Here is a 25,339-nt window from a genome sequence, read left to right on the forward strand (position 1 = left end):
CCTGCCAAATTTTGTTCCATTTAGTTGAATAGCCTTCGAGATGTGCAGAAATTTGTGTTTCATTTGTATGGAACCCGTCCTTTCCAGAAAAGGGAGGGGCGTTCCACTATTATAGGCATATTTGTTACCTCTTAAAACATCCACATGCTAAATTCGGTTTAATTTGCTTGGTTTGTTCTTGAGTTATGCAGAAATTTATGTTTCATTTGTATGGGACCCCTCCCTTCCAGAAGAGGGAGGGGTCTCAAACTATCATAAGAACCTTTATCGGCACCAAAAACCCCTACATACAAATTTTGACGTCGATCGTTTCGGTAGTTTTCGAGCCTAAATGGATCAGACAGACAGACAGACCGAACTGCATTTTTATATGTATAGATTGCAACATCAATATTTTAGAACCTGAAGGGTGAATATACATTTATTGGATTGAAGCGTTCATGCAAATCTATTTTTACAAATAAAAGTTTGAATGAGAAAGGCTGGGTCTGGCCGCTAGGTGGATTAATTTAGGTTTTTGGTTTACGATAGCTTCAAAAAGTTTGGGGATAAATGATATTATTGCAATGCCACGATAATTTTGATGTCAGATCTCTTACCTGACTTGAAAATCGGTATAAGAAAAGATTTTTTCCAGATTGATGGAGATTGTCCGGACGTAAGGGATAAGTTGTAAAGCCAAAACAAGGGTTTTACGAAAGCAGGAGCAAGATTTATCATAAGTGAGGGTGGAATTCCATCTGGTCCTGGACCTTCTTAAGCATCCTGTTCTTTAAGTGTTGCGAGGATTTCTTGAACAGTTATTTGTTTAACAAATACGGTATTTATTTGTTTATGCAAGTCCGAAAAGTACGCTAAGTCCCTGACTTCGTCGCTATTTTTATGAACGGTTTGAAAAAAAAAACTCGCAAACTTGTTGCGGGTTTGCTTTGAGTCAGTTCTGGCAAAGTATTCATATAGTTATTGGACTTCATTTTATCGTTTGCAAATTTGAAAAAACTGTTTTGGGTCTGATTTAATGTTATTTACTTCCCTTGTGTTGTAATTCTCATACGCTATAGATATTATAGTACTCAGTTCATTACATATGTTCAAATATTTGTCTAAATTTCCTTGGTCTTTAAGGTTTTTTTGTAAGTTTTATGAGCTTTTTGTTTCCTATTCTTTGATTTTTTAATTTCTCTGGTTAACCAAAGGGGATCTTTTGAGCTAGCCATTTTCTTTTTTGATTTTGGTACAGTTGAGTCTAAAACACCGTACAGTGATGATAAAAAATTATCAACCGCTTTGTTCATATCTGTTTCGCAGAGTTCGGATAAAAGTAGAATTCATAGACTATATAGAATTGTATTCAGCTCAATTTTTAAGTAATTAACCGTACTTTCAAGTTCACATTTGTTGAATAAAGTACGAGTAGCATGCAAAGCAGCTTCTAAACCGAACTAGGAAGTTCACATGAAGTTCGGATAGGTCGCTGAACAGAGCGCTATTCAGCTTGAAAAGAAAACTTCAAAAAACTTGAAATAAAAAAAACAATTTGCAAATTTCCAATTCCCTCCACTCATTATTCGTGTTGGTTTAATCAATCCCATGATAATCATAAACTGAAGAATCTAGATCAGAAAAATAATGCCTGGCTCCACTCATTATTAAATTTCATAATTTTTTGCAACTTACTACACAAGCTACGAACTCGAGTCCTCCCTCTTTGAAGGCTAGATTCATACCACTGCTCCGTTCCCGCTATATGAGATCAGCATCGATTTTACTCGATGTGCTGATTTCTCTTCGTTACCTACACGTTAATAGCTAGGTTAGGAACATACCGGGTCTCTCTTTCAGCTTGAAAGTTCAGATAAAGTACAGGCGGAACCTCTTGCGAACTAGGAAGTTAACAAAAGGCTGACGCGAAACTTTTTCTAAACTTTCAAGTTCAGAAAAAGTACACGCGGAACGCAATGTGAGCTTAAGTCTGACAGTTCTCTAGTTTGTTTCGATTTCACTGCAGTTTGTTGGTAATGTAATTGAAAAAGGTTGTGTACGCGATATTTTCCTTTCAAACGTTTATGGAAAATTTATTCTGGTAAGCAGTATATACAAAATATGATAAATGATCAAAATCGATAAAAACTTTTCGGATTAATAGATATGCTGTTTACCGTAGTCGAAACGAGCCGTTGTTGGTGACATAGAAAACACTGGTGTCCGAGAAATTAATTCGGACCTCCAGAACTGGCAACATGCCGAACGTAAAAACACCCAAGATTTGGACAAAATGCTCAGGAATCAAAGTATCACGCGCAAACAAGTGTCTAACAAGAATTCACAGCTTACATCCGGTTTTTTTTCTGTTGATTTGCACATTCCTGGGAATCTGAATTCATAATTGATTTCCTGTAAGGTAACAAAAGAAAGTGTTTAGATAGAGAAAGCCTTTTAACACCCTAATAATACCTATTAGAATTATAGCTTTGTTTTTCTTTTGCCGTTTATTTAGATAAAAAAAATCCGATGATAATAAAATAAACCACTTTTCTTTATTGTTTTTGAAAAACTCATTTTTCATCACTAATCATGGAGCAAACTTTACTTTCGCCAGAGCCTCAGTCAAAACTTACAATAAACTTTAGTGTGGAAATGAAGTACGACATAGACTTCTCCTGAACTTTCGTGCTGATTAAAAGTACGGATAAAATGCTAACTGAACTTTAATTTCCGGGGTTTTGAAGTTCACGTGTGAACTTTGTGCGAACTTAAAGGTTTCAATAAAGGGGAACAAGTAGCTTCTCATGAACTTTTAAGGGGCCATCCACATACCACGTGGACAGCTTGGGGGGGGGGGGTTGTGGATTGTCCACGGTCCTAACAAAAAAAAAAAGAATTTATATGGGCATTTGTCCACGCGGGGGGAGGGGGGGGATAATAATCGTTAAAAATCTGTCCACGTGGTATGTGGATGGCCCCTAAGTAGCTTTCAGGTGTTGACGGTACTTTATTTAGAATAAAGTTCGGTTTGTGAATAATGTGTCCTGTTGTTTAGCAAGAAAGTTCCACGGAACCAAATCTGAACCATATGTGAACTTCTAACCTTCTAAGTTCGTGTGTTTAGTGAAATTCGATCTTCTGGTTGCTTGGGAAGATTACCTACAAAGAAAAAATGGGCTGCGTGCACTGTCCGACATCATTGCTCGTGGAAATACCTCCGCCATTATTGTAACAAAAGCGTTACGTCAATTTCAAGCCTCAGGGCTAGACTAGCCAGATTTTCATGAAAAGTATTTTGATAATATTACACGATATTGGTTGGTATATTTTGATATTTATCGTTTATCTGTTAGTTGACATCCTTCCAACGGTAATGTAACGTCAATGTTTTATGATATAGATAGAGAAGTGCCCAAAAAGGAAACGATAAATGCTCTGTAATATTGAATATTTTAATTACATATTCACCATATATCAATAGTGTCTCGCCCCTAACCTCAGGGTGTGTTTTAATTAAATTTCTAAAAAAATCTATTTCAAAAAAAAATAGTGAAATATCTTGGCTAAACTTGTTATTCTTAGCGAAAACAATAGCTCCTCCACTCTTGGAATGTTTACCCTTTAGGGTACATATACCAAATTATCATTATGTCTATATACAATGCATCTACTATTGGCCATCCCCTCGACTCTTGTTTCCATCGCTAAACGTACCTATCGCTCGCGTCGGCACAGAGAACGCGCAGGTACGCGATCAAGCATCGGAGCATAAAACGACATGCACGCAGCATAAAACTGCTCGAATCCCATTCAATCTTCCAACGTTCAACGGCAGCCCGAAGCATAGCGTAGCTGTCAAAAGAACCGTTTCCAGTTTACTTTCATTGAAATTTTGTCAGTGTGTTGGTGCCAGCGATGCGATGTTTGCGTTTATGCCGGCCGCTTTGATTCGCCTTTTTTAAATGCAGCTTCTGGTAAACGAAATGAAAACCTATGCTACAAACTCCACCGTATACTCGTGAAAGTCGGACGTATTTTGTTGCTTGTTTGATTCCTATGAAGTTAGTTGAAAGTTTTTATTTTGTTGGCTAACCAGGCGCAGCTGTGTGCGTGTGCGTTCGCGTGCTAGTGGTGGCGAAGAATAAATAAAGCAACGAGGTAAAAGAAGTAAGAGAATTTTATTCAAGCAGTTTCACAACTAGGCGTGGGTTTGTTCAGATCTGTTCGGTTTCGCGGCGCTCGTGCTGTGTTTAAAAATTGCGGCCCATTTTCAGTGCAAATCCTGTGGAATCTGTTGCTGTACGATTGTTTTCGTTGTAATCTATCTGTTGGTGATATTTCAAGTGCAGCTCGACTCGTATTATCGACGATAACATCGATTTTCGTACCGCTATCAAGAAGCGCAGTGGCAGCCGTAGTGACACCATCGTCGGCAAGAAAAATAAGAAAAAGTATATTTTGTGATCCCCTCTGGTGTGTAATTTGAGGGTGTTTGTGAACGGTGCGGTACGTGAAGTACGTAAATCATGTCTCAAAAGGCGAAAAGGTCTGGCGTTTCGACACCGGTTCCGGTGTCGGCCAGCACTCCCGTCCAGCAGAGTGGGGCTCATGCCGGTCGGCCGGCCAGCCCACTAAGTCCAACCCGGTTCAGTCGGCTACAGGAAAAGGCCGATCTGCAGAATCTGAATGACCGTCTGGCCTGCTATATCGACCGGGTGCGCTTCCTGGAAACGGAAAACTCGCGCCTCACGATGGAGGTTCGCACCTCGCAGGAAACCGTCACCCGGGAAGTTTCCAACATCAAGCAGATGTACGAGCACGAACTTACGGACGCCCGTAAGCTGCTGGACGAAACGGCCCGCGAGAAGGCCAAACTCGAGATCGACGCCAAGAGGATATGGGAAGAAAATGAAGATCTCAAAAAGAGGTAAGAACGAGTGTAAAAAATTAACCCAAAACGGAGACCGTTGAAATGATATAATTTTACCTGCTTCACCTGCAGCGAAAGGTTGTAAGGTTACAACAGTCAAGGATTGGGTTTTTGATAGGGTGACGTCATGCGATATAAACAGACACCGTTGGGGCCAGAGCGCAAGTTTTCCAGTTCTTTTCCGTTTTGCTTATTAGTATTTCGCTGTGGCGACACTAATAATTCACACATTCGTACAAGTTTTTTGGTTGATCCATGTTTTGAGTCTCTGAGCCATACTATGCAAACAATTGATGATGTCAGTTTTTGGCGCTGCTAAAAATGACGTTTGCCTTGAAGGTACGTCATGTACAAAAGTAGTTATTTTGTGTTTTGTTTACTAACTTAGCTTCAACCTCGAAGCTTCGTTAGGTAGGTTTCATTAATTATTGTTGTGGTAATTTTTAAGTAATAAGTTTAGACATGTTTGGAAGCTGATTTAGAAATTAACTCAGAGCATTATCCATCAAACACAAACGTGGCACGATGATCTCACGCATCACGCAATCTTCTTACAACACCTTGATAAGCAATTCGGTGCTGTGCCGCAGCGTACGATAAATTACAATGCCGACGGTGTAATGTTTACATAAAAGCTAAGGTCGATTAGTGTCGAGCATTCGTTTTATTTTTACGAACCCCTTCAAAAATCACCAGCATTCCAAATGGTAGATCAATGGCCATGTCAATACGGAAGGTAAAACCGCTTTTGATATACACCCGTATGAGTTGATCCGAACACTGAACCACTACAAAGACGTGACGTGATGTCATCGGATATTTTGAGTGATCGTTTGATCGCTGTCTCTGGTTGAGAAAATAAGTAGAACTGTGAAATCAAATCGATGACGTCATCTTTCTACCAGTTTCTCGGGAGAAGATATTTCTCACAAAGCTGGCCTTACAATCCCATTAAACTGGGGCAGCGAGTAAATTCATAAACAAATGATGTATCGATTTCCACTGCACTGTTGCCTCATTTCTCAGTCGATTCAGTTTCACACGACACCGCTCTGCGGTGTCCGTTTTCAACATTTTACATGGCGTGCAAGGTACGCGAAAGAAGATTTTATCATCTACGCCACCCTTGCAAACTGGAAGTCTGCTCGTTAATGACCATGGAAAGAATTACGATGCATTTTCCTATTGTTAGTCGCCCCTCCAACTTCGCGCTATGAGAAAGTCAAACGGAAATGTTCGTCTCCCTTTTACCTTCACTACGCCAGTAAAGATGACCTCATGTCGAGTGAGGGGGTGATCAAAACCAACAAACCGTCTTTTCCGAATCCGCGTTTTGGGTTAAAATTGATTGCATAGTGTTGTGGTGCAATTATCGTCCCGTGTTGGCGTTTAGAATACCTCTTTGGTAACCATTGTATTCATTGAGGAACGTGTTAAGAATGCATTCATAGGCAGCGTTCTTTTCATTCTGTGCGAGAGCGATTGTAATATTTATCAATTGATAGGTAGACGATTACGAGCCAAATTTTGTGACCTAGCATACAAATCGGAATTCAATTTTCACCATAGCACCTATCATCGGGAAAATAAAGGCGATAGGTGTCCATGATACGAATAACATCAATAAATCAATAAACAAAGGAATATCAGCTGTTTCTCACGATTTTCTTTAAAAAAATGTTATAAATGTTATTATTGTTGTAATTGTAATTGTGTAGTATAGAAGGGGCCTAGGGTCAGGTCTCCAGTGTATACACCGTCCATGCTATACTAGTAGAATAGTGGAGATGGAACAATAAAGCGATCAGGCGGATCAAAATAGTATTGTCCAACTTACTAGACAGAACGGCAATACTGGATTTTTGCACGAATCATTGTAATTGAGCATGACATCGTGCAACCCTCAAGCATTTCCACTATCTCATTTCGAGTAAATCACTAGCCATACAGACATTGGTTGGGATGTATGCACTTGTAATGCATTTAAAAAATTTGATATAAATAAAAATAATATAAAAATAACAATAATAATAATAATAATGTCTGACTCATTATTGTATAGAAGAAGAGAAAAGAGAAAAAAGGATATAATCAATAATGGTACACTAAGACCTCTGCCAGGCCAAACGCCAACGTGAGCGATCGGGCGAAACTCCTGCCGTAGGCCAATGAACAGCTTTACTTACGGCTGTTTGTTTACCCGCGGCAATAATCCCGCCCGACCGCCCGGGTCGGCATCCAGCATGACAGAGGCCTAATGTCTCCCCTACGCCGTTTTTCTACGCTTTTTTACGCGGATTCCGGAATTTATGCGTTTTTTACGCGCTATTCCCTGCATATAGAAAGACTTCAGTAATGTCAGTATGAAATCAAGAAAATATATTTTGTATATTTTTATGAACTCAACAACTCACAGTTTTGAGTAAACCGTTTTTGAGAATCAACGTCGAAAACTTTTTTCATTTCCGTGAAAACTTCAAATTTTAAGACTTCCTATTTTAATTGAACCTGTTCAGGTCGATAATGAGCAAGTTATAAGAGTTGTAATCTCATTTTGTGGTCTTTTTAGAACATTTTTAATTTGAGCTATAAAAGCACATCCCCTTAAATCTCTGGATTTTTTGTGAATTTTGAAACGGGTCTTTGTGAGATAAAACTTAATCGCATTTAGCATCGTTTGCCACCGAAAACTCAAAATTGCAAAATTTTAAGCCGCGCCAACACCGAATCTAACCGACGATTTATTTCTAAGGAAAAGTAGAAACAAAAGAAAGACAATATAGAAAGAAAAAAAAAGAGAGAAAAAAAGAAAGGACAAAAAGCGAAAAACAAAAACAACAAAACGGTGGTTTGGTCCACGTGTGAGATCCATTCTGCAAAACTAGCCTTTTGTAAAATAAAAGCATATTTTAATAAGTAGAAGAATTCTCCCACATAGGAGATAGCCAAGAGAAGTCATAATAGGAAAAAGAAAAAGTAACAGATGGCCAACTCTCTTCATCTCCCACTCCCATCCGCCACCCGGGAGTACGCGCCCTACAGGCTAACCACCAAGCCCAGGGTGTTATAAATGTTATTATTGTTATACCTTTTTACCTTTGGCTCAAAAGAAGACTGACACATAAGTTTCGTCAGAAATCAGAAATTGTCAGGCAAGAATCCTTTCTTTCGTAATAATTTAATAAGGGACCATCCACATACCACGTGGACAGAATATTAACGATTTTGGATCCCCATATAAATTCTGGAAAAATTGTATGGACCGTGGTCAATTTCGAACGAAAATTCGCCCACCTCTACTTTATTGTCATTGAAATTTTTAAGGCCCTTTTCGAGAGTCGTGAAATAATTCGTTAGGCAGAAGACGCAGTGCATATCGAAGTTGATCAAATATAAGTTTGAGTGCACGATTTTCCAATCCAGCTTAAATTAAACGTGATTCACAGCCAAATGATACTAGATACGAAAAATAGAAACACTTTTTCTTTAGTGTATGAAGCAGCGTACGCATTTCGAAATGCTTTGCATCGACCGATCCCCAGCTATGTGAAATTCGATTTGGATATTTTTTCGGGCCTTTTCTAAGCCGCGTTTCGTAAACCAGTCAGAAAGTAACATGCCAATTTGGCTCTAAGTGCATTTTGGAATATTTTGCGTTGAAGCAGCGCGGCGCAATGCTTCATCGCCAGGTGAAATATAGCATAGCATAGCATATTTGATCGCCCGTCTGTTGCCCGCGGCTTCATCGCCAGGTGAAATATAACGAAAAACTACTGCAACCGTCCCAGGCGCTCTAGCAAAGTTTGTATATATTTGTGTATCTGGTATCCTTAAACTAAATTGCTTAAGTGTTTTTTTATCTTTTATTATATTTCTACAATTGCATAGGTTTGAATTTTAAGGAACAGAGTACCTGTGCAGTGCACATGTTGCACAGGTGGACCCGACGCCACTGATTTTGACTAAACTCCAGTAGTTAACGGGTGACAACTAAAACTTTGGAATTTTTTTCTACATCTGTCAAAAAAGGCGGAAGAACTTAAAGAAAAACTGATTTATTTCTAATGAAGATACATCCATTGTGACCTAATCAAAAATATTGACCCGACGAGGTTTTCTTATGATGCCAAAACAAGAGCGTTGTACGGCCTTCAAGTCCGCTTTTCGAATGCATCTCTTGATTCTACCGATCAACTGTTCGCAATTCGTTGATCTCCAGGTATTTTGCACCGAAGGAACTCAAAATCCCAAATAAATCATCGATTGGACGACACTGAGGTGCATTTGTTGGGTCGCGTATTTGGGGTTCAAATGGAGTAGAGTGGTTGTTCAGAAACGTTTGTGTTTTTTTTGACGTGCTGTGATGAAATTTTCTCTGGCCAAAACACTTTTTTTTGCTAAAGGACCCCTAAACAAATTCCAGATTTTTAGTTGTCACTCGTTATATTATTCCATGTATACTAGCAGGAGATTTTAACGCTCACAATAAAATGTGGAATCCACTTCATGCCAGCTTCCAACTTCTGCCAAGGGGAGAACTGTTGGAACATTTAGTAGCAAATAGAAACTTGATATTGCTCAATGACGGTTCTAGTGCGCTTATCAAAGCTACAAACACTATACCCTCCGCAATAGACCTTTCATATGCTTGATAAGAAATAGCCGGTGAAATTAGATGGTCAGATTTAGATGAAGAATCCTTAGTAATCGAAAAAATTAAAGAAATAATAGTTGAAAATGTCGAACCAACATAAGTAATAGAAAAGCCAAAAAAATACAGCCACAAGTGATACACTCTCTAAAAGACCTATCCTAACCTTGATGCAAGATCAAATAGTACAAGCCAAGCATACAAATTATAAAACAAAACATTGGACACCAGAAAAATGATATGCAAAGGATATAAGTAACTTTTTAAAATAAAAAATGCAAAATTAAAAGAGTTCAATAGAAACCGAACGTTTGAGAATCTACTAGAATTAAAAAAAAAAACTAGGGCACTATTGAAACAAAAAATAAGACGGAAAAAAGGAAAATCATAGAGAGAGTTACTGGACACAACAATTCCGGAAATGTGCCAAAAAAGTCAGTAAAGCACTTTTTCTGCGATAACGTTTGTCAATAAGTTTAATCCAAACATACAGTTGAAGATCAACAACGCACCCCATCTGGAACAACTAATTCTGTAATCTAATTCAAAATAGTTTAACTGAAGTATGAGTACGAACTATCTTCCCAAACATTGTTCATTTTTAGAAAAAGTAGAATCATTTTACAATTTTCAATTTTATCAAATAACAAGACAGGTAGAGAAACATCCTAATTTAGCACAACACAAAAATAAACTACAGGTTAAAGATACAATCACAGAAGAATCTACCTTTGAGCACACAAATATAGTCACAGAAATATTAAATCACGAGTACAAAAACTCGTACCAATTATGAACAGATCATAGTTACAAACGTAGGAGTTGGTTATTATAATGAATATATAATGAATGCCGAAATTGTTGCTATGATGGAAGCAATAAAACATGCGTCTTCAAAAAATTCAAGAGAAATAGTTAAACTCACTGGTTAAAAAAGTGCCTGTACATTGTTAATGAATCCCTTCCAAACAGACAATAATCTAATCAACGAGTTATTAAGTATAATAATCTCATCAAATCTTGCAACTGTCCATATACAATGGCTACTGGGCTACATGAATATAACGGGAAACAAAAATGCAGAATCTGCAGCTAAATTGGAACTACAAAGGACGAAATATAAGACTACAATTTTACAAAAGATGAAACATAACACTGGAGATATTCGAAAACGAAATTCGAGGTATGTAACAGGAACAGTACACATTTAAGTCCGAGGAAAATGGTAAATTTCATTACGAACACGCTAGACAAATATCTAATAGGCCATGGTTCAGAAAAATGAATTAAAATGGAAAAGAAACTATAACTATGGGAAGAATAAGGACCGAACGCACAACTACTAAGAATCGACTATTTGAATGGAAATAATCTACAAACGATACTTGCGAGAAATGTAATCTAACTGGAAACTTTTAACACCTTTTATAGTACTGCCCAGATTATAACGATATTAGAAATGAATATATTCAATCAAAGAATAATGTTCTGCTGCAACAAATATTGAATATGAAAAAACACTAAATTAAAAGAGGACATCCACATTCCACGTGGACAGCTGGGGAGTTGTGAAATGTACACGGTCCCCACAAAATTTTCGTATCGATTTTTTCTATACGCCTAGCTTCCTGTGGTTCTTCACTTAGTTGTCCTACTGGTAGTAAAGGGCGCTCGCTAATTACTGGTTCAAGTTTTAAAATTTTATGGATTGTTGGAATCATCGGGTACCAGGAATAAAGACAAATATACTCTATCTTTTCACTCGTCGATTTCATTTTGACTAGAAATAACACTCAATATCGTGTTGAAATGCTTCAGTAGTCCTAAATTTACACCAGTAATTTTAGCTGTGAGTTCTAGATTTCTGGAAACCCGTCGAGCTATATTGCCATCGTTAGTGTTGCCAAATCCTTGCTTTGGCTGATCAACCAATTAGTTCATTTTCGATTTAAACTGCTCCTGTATATTTTTTTTGCGGTTTGCAACCACCAGTTTTTGTTGTGGATCAGGAACTACCCATTGGTTAATAGAAGGATAAAAAGACAGATTAAGAATGCATTCCAAAAACCTTATATGAGCATGCAGAACCAATAATTCGAACTCGATTGCAGTATTATTTGTCAAATCCACAGCATTTACTTTTTTATTGTTTATGAAATCTTTGAACTAAGCTTTTCAGTGTGAAAACAGCTTTCAACTGTGTCATCAAGAAAATGTCTCAATCTCCTCTGTCAGGGTAGCATACAGATGCGATCCACATTATATCCGATATGAAATAGAACAACAACAGTCCTTATAAGAACAACAAACAAATTATTGAAGATTTAATATTTCCTCGTTTTTCGCTGGAATTAACAGTAAAATGTAATTTTAATCTGCATGCACTTTGACTGTTGAAACTTGTTTGCGTTGTAGAGTGTTTGATTCATTCCTGTTCAATGATGTATGTGCAAATTAAAATTCGGTAGCACTTCAACTCCTCTTTTGCACAAAGTTTCAAACATATTCAATACAAGTAAGGAAACAAACAACCAGTTCTACGTCAACCTTGCGGTCGTGGTTTTGTATACAACCCTTGTGAGTTTGCTTCTAAAGATTACCCCTTATTGCCTCAGAAATAATTTCTGGTTTCGCCACTGCATCATACAAGTAAAATAACAAAAGGAAATATTTATGTTCGTTAATCGCAAATTTGGATGATTTCTCTGTGATTTGATTATCCGGAATGAAAATTTTGTTGATATTCCGGATAAACTACTACATTATTATACTACATCACACCTCCCACCAGATGACTTCAACCCCCAACACATGGGCGGAGATGGGACCAATAGAGCTTTCCACGTCAAATCTCAACAATACAGGCTCGATAGTGTAACCGTATAAAAGCGTATAAAAAGGGAGCAAATGCCCCGGGCCTTTTGTTGCTCGTCACCTTCCAGCGAAATGTTAAGTCATATCAAAATTAGAAATTTTCCTGCCTCACTTTTTTTTAAGAAAAGAGGGCCCCACGAAAATGTCTACCCCGGGCCCTCCAATACCTAAATTCGGCTCTGGCTCCAGTCTCCTCATCCTGAAGCAAGCGAATTCTTCTGCCTTTTATTCGAGTTAATTGTCCTTCTGTAACTTTTCTTTTATGAATTTTACCGTCCAGACTTTTATTAACATGGTTCTTAGAACAGCTGCATTAACAATGTTTTTCTTACGTAAGATAATCAATTCACCCTCCACCCCCTTGTAAGATAACGTAAGGAAATTGCACACACACCCTCCCTCCCTATTTGCTTACGTAAATATTGACCTGCTCCTTAACCATTATTCAGCTTTTGGAGCAACGATGTGCAAAGCAGGAGCCAATAATTCGATAAGTACGGTAAACACATAGACTGTTGACTACCCGATCGAATATTAAAGATATTTGCAATAAAGGTAACAAACCAACATTTACAAACGCTATCAGAGGTGAAGTTTTGGATCTGACGCTATGCAGTCCAGCAATTTCTGAGAAAATTGCTAATTGGCATGTATCGGATGAAACCTCACTATCTGATCACACGCTCATTTTGTTTGAATGGATTGGTGGGAAACCATCATCTGTTACTTACAGAGATCCTAAAAAAACAGACTGGGATCAATATGCACAATATTTGCGAAAAGATTTACCTTTAAATTGTAGCAGAATTGAAACAGTTTCAGAATTGGAATCTATGACAATTCAGCTAAATGAAATGGTGATAAATGCATGCAACAATAGTTGTCCCGCCAAACAATCGTCATCAAGTAGGAACGTGCCATGGTGGAACAAGAAGCTTGAAAGTCTTCGAAAACTTAGTCGGAAACTTTTCAATAAAGTAAAACGTACTTCAGACTGGGCTCAATATAAAAGAGCCTTAACCGAATATAGCAATGAAATCCGGAAATCTAAAAGGAGGTCTTGGGTTCAAATGTTTGAATCTATAGAAAGAACTCCAGTTGTTTCCAGATTACAAAAGACTCTTGCCAAAGATCATACCGTTGAGCTTGGCAATCTAAAACGCCACGACGGAATCTATACTAGTGGTCCTCGTGATACCTTAAATCTAATGATGGAAACGCATTTTCCCGGTTCTATTGAAAAAAAAAACGGATTCAGCCATCTCTGATTTAGGTGAAATTTGTTATACGCAGACTAGCTCTGGGTCTACTAGAACGGAAAGTACTGTATCAGATGTGGCGGATGAAATTTCTACGAGAACCAGGGTGGAAAGTGCTATGAGATCCTTTGAGCCTTTCAAGTCTGCAAGTGAGATGGAATATTTCCAGCATTGCTTCAAAAAGGTGAAGCAATACTAATTCCTTCTCTCATTGAGATTTTCAAGGCCAGTTTAAGGTTGAATCATATTCCATCAAAATGGAGTGTAGTAGAATAATCTTCATACCTAAAACTGGGAAGCGTAATAGGACGCATCCTAAATCATTCAGACCCATTAGTCTTTCTTCGGTTTTGTTGAGGACAGTGGGAAAAGTACTGAATGATTTCATTCATACATCTTACATGCAAACAAAACCGCTTTCAAAGTTCCAGTTTGCCCATCAAACTGGAAAATCCACTATCACAGCGCTTCATACGCTGGTTATGAAAATTGAAAAATCATTTTCAGCTAAAGAAATTGGTCTGTGCTCTTTCTTGGACATTGAAAGTGCTTTTGATAACGCGTCCTATTCTTCAATGTCTAGTGCAATGATGAAAAAAAGATTTCACACGAGTATTGTAGACTGGATTCATACCATGCTTGCAAAAAGAGAAATTACTTCTGAGTTGGGAGGTTCGTCCATCACGATAAGGGCAACGAAAGGATGTCCACAAGGAAGAGTTCTTTCGCCACTTATGTGGTCTTTGGTGGTGGACGATCTTCTCAAAAGCTTAGAAGAAAAAGGCATCGTAGTTGTGGACTTTGCAGATGACATAGTCATCTTGGTAAGAGGAAAGTTTGACAACATAGTTGATGGAAGCATGCAGGAGGCTCTGAAGTAGGGATGTAACGGATATCCGCATCCGCATCCGCAAATGCGGAACATCCGCATGAAAATTGACATCCGCATCAACATCTGCATCCGTAATCACATATCCGCATCCGCAACATACCATGCGGATATTGAAAATAAATATCGCTTCATAAAATATTGCAGAAAAATTTTCCTTGGTATATTTACTGCTCGCCCAAATAATTTTGCACTGCGTAGGGGCATGATTCTGTGAAAAAAGCAAATAATAACACAAGGGATGCTACGGATATCCGCATCCGCATGAAAATTGAGATGTCCGAAAAATCACATCCGTAACATCCCTGCTCTGAAGTATACCCAGTCTTGGTGTATAAAGGAGGGTCTCAGCATTAATCCGACAAAAGCTGTAATCGTACCTTTCACTAGAAAGAGGAAATTCATCTAAAAACTCTCAAGCTTGGAGGAGTAGAAATTCCATTCAGTGAACGGGTTAAATACGTAGGAGTTATCCTTGATGCCAAGCTAAACTGGAATGCACATCTTGACTATGCAATCAACAAGGCGGTCAGTGCATTATGGTTGTGCTCCAAAACGGTTGGAAGAAAGTGCCTGCGCTTCGTAAGTATGGTGGCCAAAAACCAAATAGTCCACCGCCAGAACAAAGCTAGATAAAATTCAACGACTTGCGTGCATTGCTATAACAGGAGCACTGAGCAGCACCCCATCAAAAGCTCTTGATGCAATTCTTCATCTGTTGCCGTTGTACGAATACGTGCAACTAGAAGCAGAAAAGAGTGCATTGAGGCTCAAACAAACAAAAACTATCTTGTCAGGTGATCTTGTGGGTCACCTGACTATACTGGACTTTTTCAAAAGAGGGCCAATGATGAGTATTAATGGAGACTGGTTGGCACCTCAGGATAATCATGCGAAACGCCGCGTACAGACCGGGAAGTCGGAGTTCCTAATGTCCGTCCCGGTTCAACGATATTTTTCACAGATGGCTCAAAAATAGCTACAAAAACTGGTGCAGGAATCTTCGGCCCTGGAATTAATATTTCAGTGGCAATGGGACACTGGCCAACAGTGTTTCAAGCAGAGATTTTTGCAATCCTCGAATATGCGTATGTTTGTCTGATTAGAAAATACAAACATGCAAATATTTGTATTTTCTCTGACAGTAAAGCAGCGCTGAAAGTACTTGATGCTTAAAAATGTACATCCAAGATTGTCTGGGAATGTATTCTCACATTGCGACAGCTGTGTCAAACAAACTCAGTAAATTTGTATTGGGTTCCAGGACATTGTGGCATTGGTGGGAAAGAAGGATCTAACTCACAGTTTATCGGCCCAGAACCTTTCTGCGGTATATCAAACTGTGCAGTGAAAATGGAGCTTAAACGCTGGGAGAAACAAAAAGTGATAACCAACTGGTTGGATGTCAAAAAGTGCTCCCAATCTAAAAGATTTATAACACCAAACGAAAACCATTCAAAAAAGCTCCTAGAGCTCAACAAAAGAGCTATTTGTACATATGTCGGCCTAGTAACGGGGTACTGTCCGAGTAGATATCATTCAAAGAACATTGGCCGGGTTCAGGATGATATCCGTCGCTTTTGTGATACGGAACGCGAGACATCGGAACATCTTTGCAGTTGTGGTGCATTATTTAAACGCTTCATACAGCCCAAAGAGATTTGGTCTTTAAATCCAGGGAAGGTGATTGGCTTCATAAACCATATTTTACCCGACGGTGCAGGTACCTGTTCATTCACAACAATAGTGGTCATTGTATTTTGCAAAGGGACACGTATAGCAATTGACTGGGATATATTACAAAAGTTCACATCAATTGACAACGTAATCCAAATTCCCTAACAAAAAAAAACCCGATCGATCCGAGCTGTTTCACAAGATAGTACGGTATACATGAGGCAATATATTTTGAACCTGATTTAAAAACTGGTTGTATTTTTGGCAAACGTTGGAAGTTGACAAAATTTATGCAAATGTAAATTGTTGATCCAAAATCCGATAACAATTGAGGAAATTACAGATATTTGAAGTTGAGCTTGGAAAGGTGATTTTCGAATATAAAAATCGTCAAAATTTCTTGCTAGTACCATTCAAAGTGCGGTCAGAAATCAGTATCACAACCCATTCTCATGAAAATTTGGAAACATGTTGTTCATAGTCTAAGAATCCTCGGGAAAATATAATTATATCAAAAATATTGACATGCAAATTCGCTCATTTCAAGATGGCTTGACAAAGTTTTTTTTTTAATTCTTTCAGCACCAATATTTAGTGGTTAATTAGTGGTTTCGAAATCCAATTTGTGGTAATTTGTGGTTGAATAATTTCTGAGAAATTTTCAGAAAACTGAGTCAAGCCATCTCTGAAAATGATTTCGCTTCAAATGAATCGGACAACGATAATATATACATCAATCGAAAGCTCTTAATTTGTGGTTCACGAAAATGTAGTTTTTGTAGGCATACTTCATATTAAAATAATTAAAAAATTATTATTTAAATTTTTAAACATTGTTTACCTCTTGTTGTCAACACCGATCGTACGCGGCGTTGGATGAGCATAGTACTGGCACCTGCCGATGTTAGTGCTAGTGGGTTATCTAGAACATATCAACAGTCGTTCATATATACGACATACAGTTGTCGCTGCCGTTGAAAGCTTTTTTGTTTTTTTATTCAGGGGGTAGTTGTAGTAGCATACTCCTGAGACGTTTTCTCGTCTCGTCTCGTTATCGAATTTTAATTCTAGTCAGGATTCACACCTTTGGGCATTTACCATGCGTTTCAACCATTCCCGACCTTCAGGCATCATTCCGGTTTCTAAAATACCCAACAGTCGAATACAGTTGCGTAGTTGGTTACCAAAATATTATTATATTTATCGAAACTAAAAAATTGTTCGTTATTATTATCAGGCTGTAATTTATCCCAAGAGTTAAAACGTATGTGCTAATAGATTTTAACATATAATAGATTTTGTATGACAAAGACTAGATCACACCCCTAGGTGTATTAATTTAGGTTTTTTTTTTCAAACAATCGGTAAACGGCAAAACTACATTTCCGGAAATGATTCGACCAAAGATCGAGAAAATTACGCTCGCATGTCTACGTAAAACTTCACTTATTTTGAGGAAATTTACGTAAAACACAAGGAGGCTTGTCAACTACAAATATCTGCTAATTGAACAACATTTGCATTTCGCAGCAAATCTGCACATATAGTATCCCTGCTTTACATACTGTTTCACCTAGAAATACTCAGAGGAAGAGATTCGCGGTGAAAAAAATCGCCAATTCGGCAACTGGATTTCATATGTCAGAGGTGCCAGATCTATTCTCAAAGCGCAATGTTGATTAACATTCGACTTGTATAATCGGTGGTGACGGTGAAAGTCCTTAAGAATAGTGAAGTGCTTCGCAAAAACTGTTAAGGTGATATATTTTATGTTTATGTTTATTTTATACACCTTCACTTATTTTGTTACCTATACACAAGGTTTATTGAACTCCGGGTAAAAATCACTCACAGCATTCTTAATTCATTCATTGGCAATAGAACAAAAAATCGTAAAGAAATAAACACGTTCTTTTTTGTACCTGATTGCAATACCTCTCAATGTGGTGTTACCTTTCTTGTTCGTTTGGCCCCAATTTTGACGGTTCGTTTGGCTCACCGCATATCTCTCCCTCTGAGTATCTCTAGTTTCACCATACTCATCGCTACACGAAAGCTTTCTGAGAATAAATCATCTGTTTTACGTTACTCGAACAATACGCACTACACGAAAATGGCGAATTGGAAAACGTTACGTGCAAATGGCGCAGGTAGATGATGGCATTCAAACAAAGCTTTACCGGTTTTCGATATGCTCTAGATCTCTTAAGCCTGTAGTACACTCTTTGACCGAGCGTCAAATATTTGTCACTTTTTGACAGATAAAAATTTGGTCAAAGATAATTATTTGTCACTCTCCAATTTTAACATGGGGCAAACACGGGCAAACAACAACCATGATATCAAATAAATTTGACCATTATGTCAGAAGGTCAAATATTTGACCATTAGACAAAGAGTGTACTACAGGCTTTAGCTCTTGATGGTCTACCAGCGTCGCGTACGGTCGGTGTTGACAACAAGAGGTAAACAATGTTCAAAAATTTAAACCATAGTTTTTTACGATGTTTGGTTATAATTTCGGCTGAGCAGTCTTGAATAAGTAGAACGATCTGGTTTTTTATTGTCCGACGTTTCGTCACTGATCAGTGACATCTTCAGGGGAAACTGTTGGTGTTTATTAGCGATTAGTGTCTGTTTTAATTCTTAAATTTGTTAACAATTGATAAGAGTTTATCTAGTTGTCTGTGGTTGAGTTGTCTGTGACTTACATAATTCTTGTTCGTTCCTTGTCTGGATGCTTTTTAGAGCTTATCGTCAACATTAATTGGGGCGATTCGGGGTACATTCTACAATATTGGTGTTCATAAAAGTCTATGGTACAATTTTTCTCTTATAAATATTTTGAACAAACTTACAAATCTCTTTGCTGTGGACCTATTGCGATGGCGGATGGTAACGTTATGGGGAGTAGTTGTGATTCGGGGGGGTAGGAAATCTGTGTTACTTGTGGTGAGATTCGAAAGACAGGGACAGAGAAGGAACGTTACCATCCGCCATCGCAATAGGTCCACAGCAAAGAGATTTGTAAGTTTGTTCAAAATATTTATAAGAGAAAAATTGTACCATAGACTTTTATGAACACCAATATTGTAGAATGTACCCCGAATCGCCCCAATTAATGTTGACGATAAGCTCTAAAAAGCATCCAGACAAGGAACGAACAAGAATTATGTAAGTCACAGACAACTCAACCACAGACAACTAGATAAACTCTTATCAATTGTTAACAAATTTAAGAATTAAAACAGACACTAATCGCTAATAAACACCAACAGTTTCCCCTGAAGATGTCACTGATCAGTGACGAAACGTCGGACAATAAAAAACCAGATCGTTCTACTTATTCAAGACTGCTCAGCCGAAATTATAAACAAACATCGTACAATTCCCAACAGTCGAACTCTCATACAACAATCATAGTTTTTTAATTATTTTATTATGTAGTATGCCTACAAAAACTACATTTTCGTGAACCACAAATTAAGAGCTTTCGATTGATGTATATATCATCGTTGTCCGATACATTTGAAGCGAAATCATTTTCAGAGATGGCTTGACTCAGTTTTCTGAAAATTTCTCAGAAATTACTCAACCACAAATTACCACAAATTGGATTTCGAAACCTCGAATTAACCACTAAATATTGGTGCTAAAAGAATTAAAAAAATACTTTGTCAAGCCATCTTGAAATGAGCTGCAAATTCTAGGTTTTTTCTCGCTTCCGACCAGTGTGCCTTGGCAAAAGCACCCTTTTTTCCGTAACAGTCGTTAGAGAGGCAGAAGTAAGCCACTTGAAGATGGAAAATTAATCAAAAATTAGCCATCTTACAGTAGTTCTTCATGTATCTTTGCAAAAATATTGAGAAAAGTAGCAATATGTTGTAAGATTCAATTGTTTTAGAAGAGCATTGGATCGTATCGCTGTGAATCATGAAATTAAAAAAAACGAAAGAATTAAGATGCTAATCAACGTGCACTTGGATCCCAATTTGTATTTTCCCAACCTAATGTTCAAGCTTTTTCGATTTTATCACGGTCAAAAAAAAAAATTCAACGTGAATTTTCGCCGAATGATAAAAATAAATTTTTTGTGTTGTATTCAATTGAAATTTATAATATTTTGTGTAAAATAAGGCACTCTCATAGTTTAATGGAATATATAGAGAAAATACAAATGAATAAGCAAAAACAAAAGTTAGTTCATAATAGTTTTATCTAAGCATTTTTGCGAACTTTTTCACATATCTATATTATTTGTACTACGTAGCTAGCAGAGGCTAATGTTAGATTTTATAATTTTTAAATCCACGTCTTATGAACTTCAAACTGTAGACTTTTTGAGCTGTTACCAGGATATTCTTTCTCATCTGCTCGAACAATACGTAAATTTTGCTCCAAAGTCAATGAAATACGTATTTCTTATTTATTTGTAACAGATGTGATACTTGGTTGCCCCAAAAATTATTGAAATCAAGTTCTTTCATTCAAATTTGACGCCTACAAACTGTAGATGCCTAAATTGTGTAACAAAACTATGGCTACTCCCTTGGCATCCATAAAAACAAAGATAGCAAACAAAAGAAAAACAACTAAATAAAAAAGGGGGAAAACTAACATTAGATATTAAAGCCAAACCTTCCGAGCCGTGAAGCCACGAGTTCGCCATCGAAAGGCTAAATGTCTGCCTGGCAGAAGAAAATCGAGGGAGGGGAGAAGATACATTGCGCGCGCATTCCAGTTCCCTTGAACGACCAACAGCCAGCCAAACTATTGAAGTTTAAGTCGCGTAAACATTAAATCAACGCGGCTTGCGCGTTGCGGTGTATCACTAACCGAAAGCATATGCCGCGCACAATGCATGCGGGTGAGGGGCAAATGACATCACCATCGCTCTGGAGAAGGAAGCGCACGCTGCTCTCGGCGGGGTCACTAATTCATACCCATACGGTTTCATGCAATAGTGTAATATTGAAACAGTGTTTTATAGCACGTGCAATGATAAGTGTGCGCGTGTTTCTGTGCAGCGACAGATACCGAGTGCATTTGTAGTCGTAGTTTGGAGAAAGTTATGTGGGTAGTTACTCAGAAGTCCTAACACCTCTTACACGAAGGAGAGATTGGGTTGGTTATGAGGCCTTCGTTTAAAAAAAAGCATAAATAGCTCATAGCTCACGTCTACAAACAAAAGCAAAATCGAATACAAAAACTTCGCCCATCGCAACATAAACTATTGGTAGCGAACTATTTTTAGTTTTCCCCATGACTGTGGTATGCCATCCCCCATGGAGGTCTTGGTCACCCGGCAGAGGCAACCAGTGGAAGCATATTATTCTTATTATAACGGATTTCGCTTTCGCCCTTGTTCGGCGTTGGATGAATTTCACTGACCGTTGCGCGTCGATCTGTAGTTTGAAATTTCAAAGTTCATACAGCATAACCGTGGCTTCGTCAGTACACGAGAAGAGTACGTGTTTGTAATTTAAATTCCTTCCATACATCCATAATCGCTCTCGCGCACATGGGACCGACCCTGCCAGCGTGCGCGAAAAAAGTATGCGATACAAACGTATCAGCGAAGTGTTATTAAATATGCTGCCGGCCGGCTTAGGAAATGGCAAGCATCGCAGTGTGGGGTTGATTGAGTCACGCGAAAAATGCGGGCTGCAAAATGCTCTCACTCTCGGTGATTATTCTATGACGTATTATGACAGACTAGGTAATATGTCTTGTTAAATTCAAGTTTAAGACTCAAATCAACTTTCTTCAACGTTCGTATTTTTGCTATTTACTCCAAACTTAGTTATCAAACAATTGTCCGTTGAGTTTGCTTGAACATGTGATTATCATCGTCGAATTTATATCGATGATGTAAGCAATGTTCGGAGCGAACTCCATTCTAAAAGCAAATGACGAGCAATGGAAACCTGATTTCGGTATGCAAATGTCGATGGAGTCAATGTTTGTCTCTTCTAACGACGACACTGACTAGTGATGAGTCTCTGCTTTGTCGAGAGTTCGTTATTTATTCAATTTCAACTTTCTACTCAATTTTTACCTTAACTTATGCTTCTTTTTCCTCCTCAGACTTGATCGCAAAACAAAGGAAGCCGCCGACTACGAACGCACCGCTCGTACCCAGGAGGCCCGCGCGAATGAAGTAAGCGGCAAATATAACACCGTCCTATCAGAGCGCAAGAAGGCTCAAGATGAGCTGAAGGAGCTCGAGAAAGAGGTAGGCCGCCTGAAGAAGCAGCTGGACACACTGCGTAAGAATCTTGAGGAAGAAACTTTGGCACGGGTTGATCTGGAAAACACCGTACAAAGTCTGCGCGAGGAGTTGACCTTCAAGGACCAGGTGCACCAGCAGGAACTCACCGAAACCAAGTCCCGCCGCCAGGTGGATATCAGCGAAATCGATGGAATCCTCTCGGAGCAGTACGAAGCCAAGCTGCAGCAAACCCTTCAGGAGCTTCGCGATCAATATGACTCGCAGTTGCGCGGTAATCGCGAAGAGATCTCGGATTTGTACGAGGTAAATTCTGCTAGATTCACTTATTCTCGAATAGATTAACATTTTTTCAAACATAATTTCAGTCTCGCCTGCGTGATTTGGAGATACAGTTGAACATCGAACGACAACGTCACGCCGAAGAGAAGAGTAAACTGATGGATGAAATTGAACGCTTGCGCAAGGAAATCTCGCTGCAGCTGCAGGAATACCAAGATCTGATGGATATCAAGATTTCTCTGGACATGGAAATCGCTGCATACGACAAGTTGCTGTCCTCGGAAGAGGTTCGCCTCAACATCACACCTGGCAGCCAGAGTGCCGTCTTCCAGACTTCGTCCAGCTCCGGACGTTCTGCAGCGCTACGTCGTACTCCACAGCGTGCTGGTGCTAAGCGCAAGCGTACTGTGCTGGACGAATCAGACGAACGCAGCGTTTCGGACTATTCGGTCACTTCCTCGTCCAAAGGAGACATCGAGATCTCCGAAGTTGACCCCGAAGGAAAGTTCGTGAAGCTTCACAACAAATCTGCAAAGGTGGGTAGCGACATCGGTATATCATATTTTTGTTTTCTAATCCTCTACTCAATCAAGCAGGAAGTACAAATCGGAGGCTGGACGTTAGTGCGCAAAGTGGGCACAAATGAAACTGTTTTCAAATTCCACCGAACAGTGAAGGCTGATGGTGGGGCATTTGTAACCGTGTGGTCTTCCGATCTGGGCCACACGCACGATCCACCGAGCACAATTGTCATGAAAGGTCAGAAGTGGTTCTGCGGAGATAACATGACCACCCAGCTACTGAACGCCGATGGCGAGGTAGGTTGACACTGTAATCCACACCAGAGCGTAGTTATTTAAAGAGTATTGTTTGCAGGAAGTGGCAGCCTCAGAACGCGTCAAGCGCATCGTATCCACCGCCGCCTCACGTCACCGTGAATACCTCGGTTCTTACAGCGGAGAAGAGCTGTACCACCAACAGGTAGGTGTACTATTCTAAGCTTTTTTTCTGGTGAATGAAACATTACCCTACTTTTCCTTACAGGGGGAACCTAAGGGCGAAGAAAAATGTCGCATCATGTGAGAGTAAGGAGCACCACAAGCAAAGCGCCGGATTCGGCAAATTCTGCCTGTTACAATTTGAAATTGTATCTTCGACATACAACCCATTACAGAAATATTTACGGACAAAATGGCGTTTTGCGAGGCGAGTACCTCCCCCGCTCACACACACGCACTGCAGGATAAGTATAGAAAGCTGCTTACTACTATTTACTAACACCAATTACCATACAACTACTACGAACGCTATAATCAGAAAGAGACAGCTAGAGTGTACGATAAGTTTCGTTTCCATCACGATGTATTTTAGGAGCCTATCGGTAAGCTTGTTCCAACAAAGAACAGTCAGAAGTTGAACTTGAACTATATGCGCCCAACAGTGTTATAATGTAACAACTAAAAACCCATTTAGAATATTATCCCTGCCACGTCAGAGAGATCACTTACCCCAAAAAAGCGTAGAAAACTTTGTGTTTAGTGTTAGATTATCGAATAAATTTTGATTGCTTTGAGATGAAGGATAAAACAATAATGCCATACTATGCAGCAAACGAAAACAGTCAGTTTCCTGAGCACTCAAATGTTATTGTTCGATTCCTCTACCATTTTATGGAATGTGACTACCTACCACACACACAGGGTACGAAATACATTTTATTTTCAAACAATAAAGCAACTACCTAGCGTGTATTACACTTATCGGATAAGCTCACTGTTGAGATCAATCAGTCTGTAAAGTATTTGCCTTTGTTAAAATAACTTGGTGTGCTTTGCACCGCAAACAACCATATAAATAAGGAAACAGCTTCCTGATGATGTGTCTTCTGTTCCCAGCTTTCGGGATGTGCTGGTTATCAGTTCTGTTTTGTTTATGAGAGAAAAGAGACAAATCAATTACATGCATTTTCAACTTGTGTTTACCTGTGTGAAAGATGTAACCCCGAGAGGATATATTTTTAAGATAAGAAAAAAAAACGAATCGATTTATACTGAAACAAGTTACTGAATGATCAAACGCCGCAGTCGGCAGCAGCTTTCCCGGAGTAGAAGTTTTATTCGCTAACACCATACGTTCATACTAAACAATCAGAGAGGAAATTCGTCACCAAATCGTTGAAGGTTGCATCATTTATTTTGAGTAGATTTTCGTTTATTTAATTATCGTTTGAACCGACGTACACATAAAAGAAGAAAATACTGCAGTGCCCAATTTCCTTTATCATACCGTTTTTTAATCGTAAAGAGAATTTTAAAATAAACAAACAACAAAAAACGAATATTGTTTAATTGTATTTATTTACTCCAACTCCTTTGGCAGGAACTGAGGTTTTTCACTATCTTCTACTGTTGCAATAGGATTACCTACGATGGATGTACGTGACAGTTTTTATTATCGCCTATTTCTCTTTATGTAGCATTCAAAGCGCAATTTGTAACCTTAAGGTGAAACGGGATTGTGGTCTTTTCCTATACAATTTTGAGGTTAGAGTTCTTTTTACTTT

General features: G+C 38.6%; 1 protein-coding gene across 1 annotated transcript; it reads left to right on the forward strand.

Moving 5' to 3' along the window:
• The first annotated feature begins 3,970 nt into the window (after nucleotides 1-3,970).
• Nucleotides 3,971-25,114, forward strand: LOC129723892 (lamin Dm0-like). The gene is made up of 6 exons (XM_055678380.1): nucleotides 3,971-4,912; nucleotides 22,353-22,800; nucleotides 22,863-23,312; nucleotides 23,373-23,594; nucleotides 23,653-23,757; nucleotides 23,821-25,114. The coding sequence occupies exons 1-6, from the start codon at nucleotides 4,512-4,514 to the stop codon at nucleotides 23,857-23,859; spliced, it is 1,665 nt and encodes a 554-aa protein (XP_055534355.1). The 5' UTR covers nucleotides 3,971-4,511; the 3' UTR covers nucleotides 23,860-25,114.
• The last annotated feature ends 225 nt before the right edge of the window (nucleotides 25,115-25,339 follow it).

The sequence above is a fragment of the Wyeomyia smithii genome, chromosome 2 (assembly GCF_029784165.1).
Source record: "Wyeomyia smithii strain HCP4-BCI-WySm-NY-G18 chromosome 2, ASM2978416v1, whole genome shotgun sequence".
NCBI lineage: Eukaryota > Metazoa > Arthropoda > Insecta > Diptera > Culicidae > Wyeomyia > Wyeomyia smithii.

What these genes read in the sequence shown, in the direction of transcription:
- LOC129723892 (XM_055678380.1), top strand. Translation starts at nt 4,512, where the DNA reads ATGTCTCAAAAGGCGAAAAGGTCTGGCGTTTCGACACCGGTTCCGGTG. An exon ending in AGATCTCGGATTTGTACGAG is followed by an intron (nt 22,801 to 22,862) that starts GTAAATTCTGCT and finishes ACATAATTTCAG; the next exon opens with TCTCGCCTGCGTGATTTGGA. An exon ending in TACTGAACGCCGATGGCGAG is followed by an intron (nt 23,595 to 23,652) that starts GTAGGTTGACAC and finishes TATTGTTTGCAG; the next exon opens with GAAGTGGCAGCCTCAGAACG.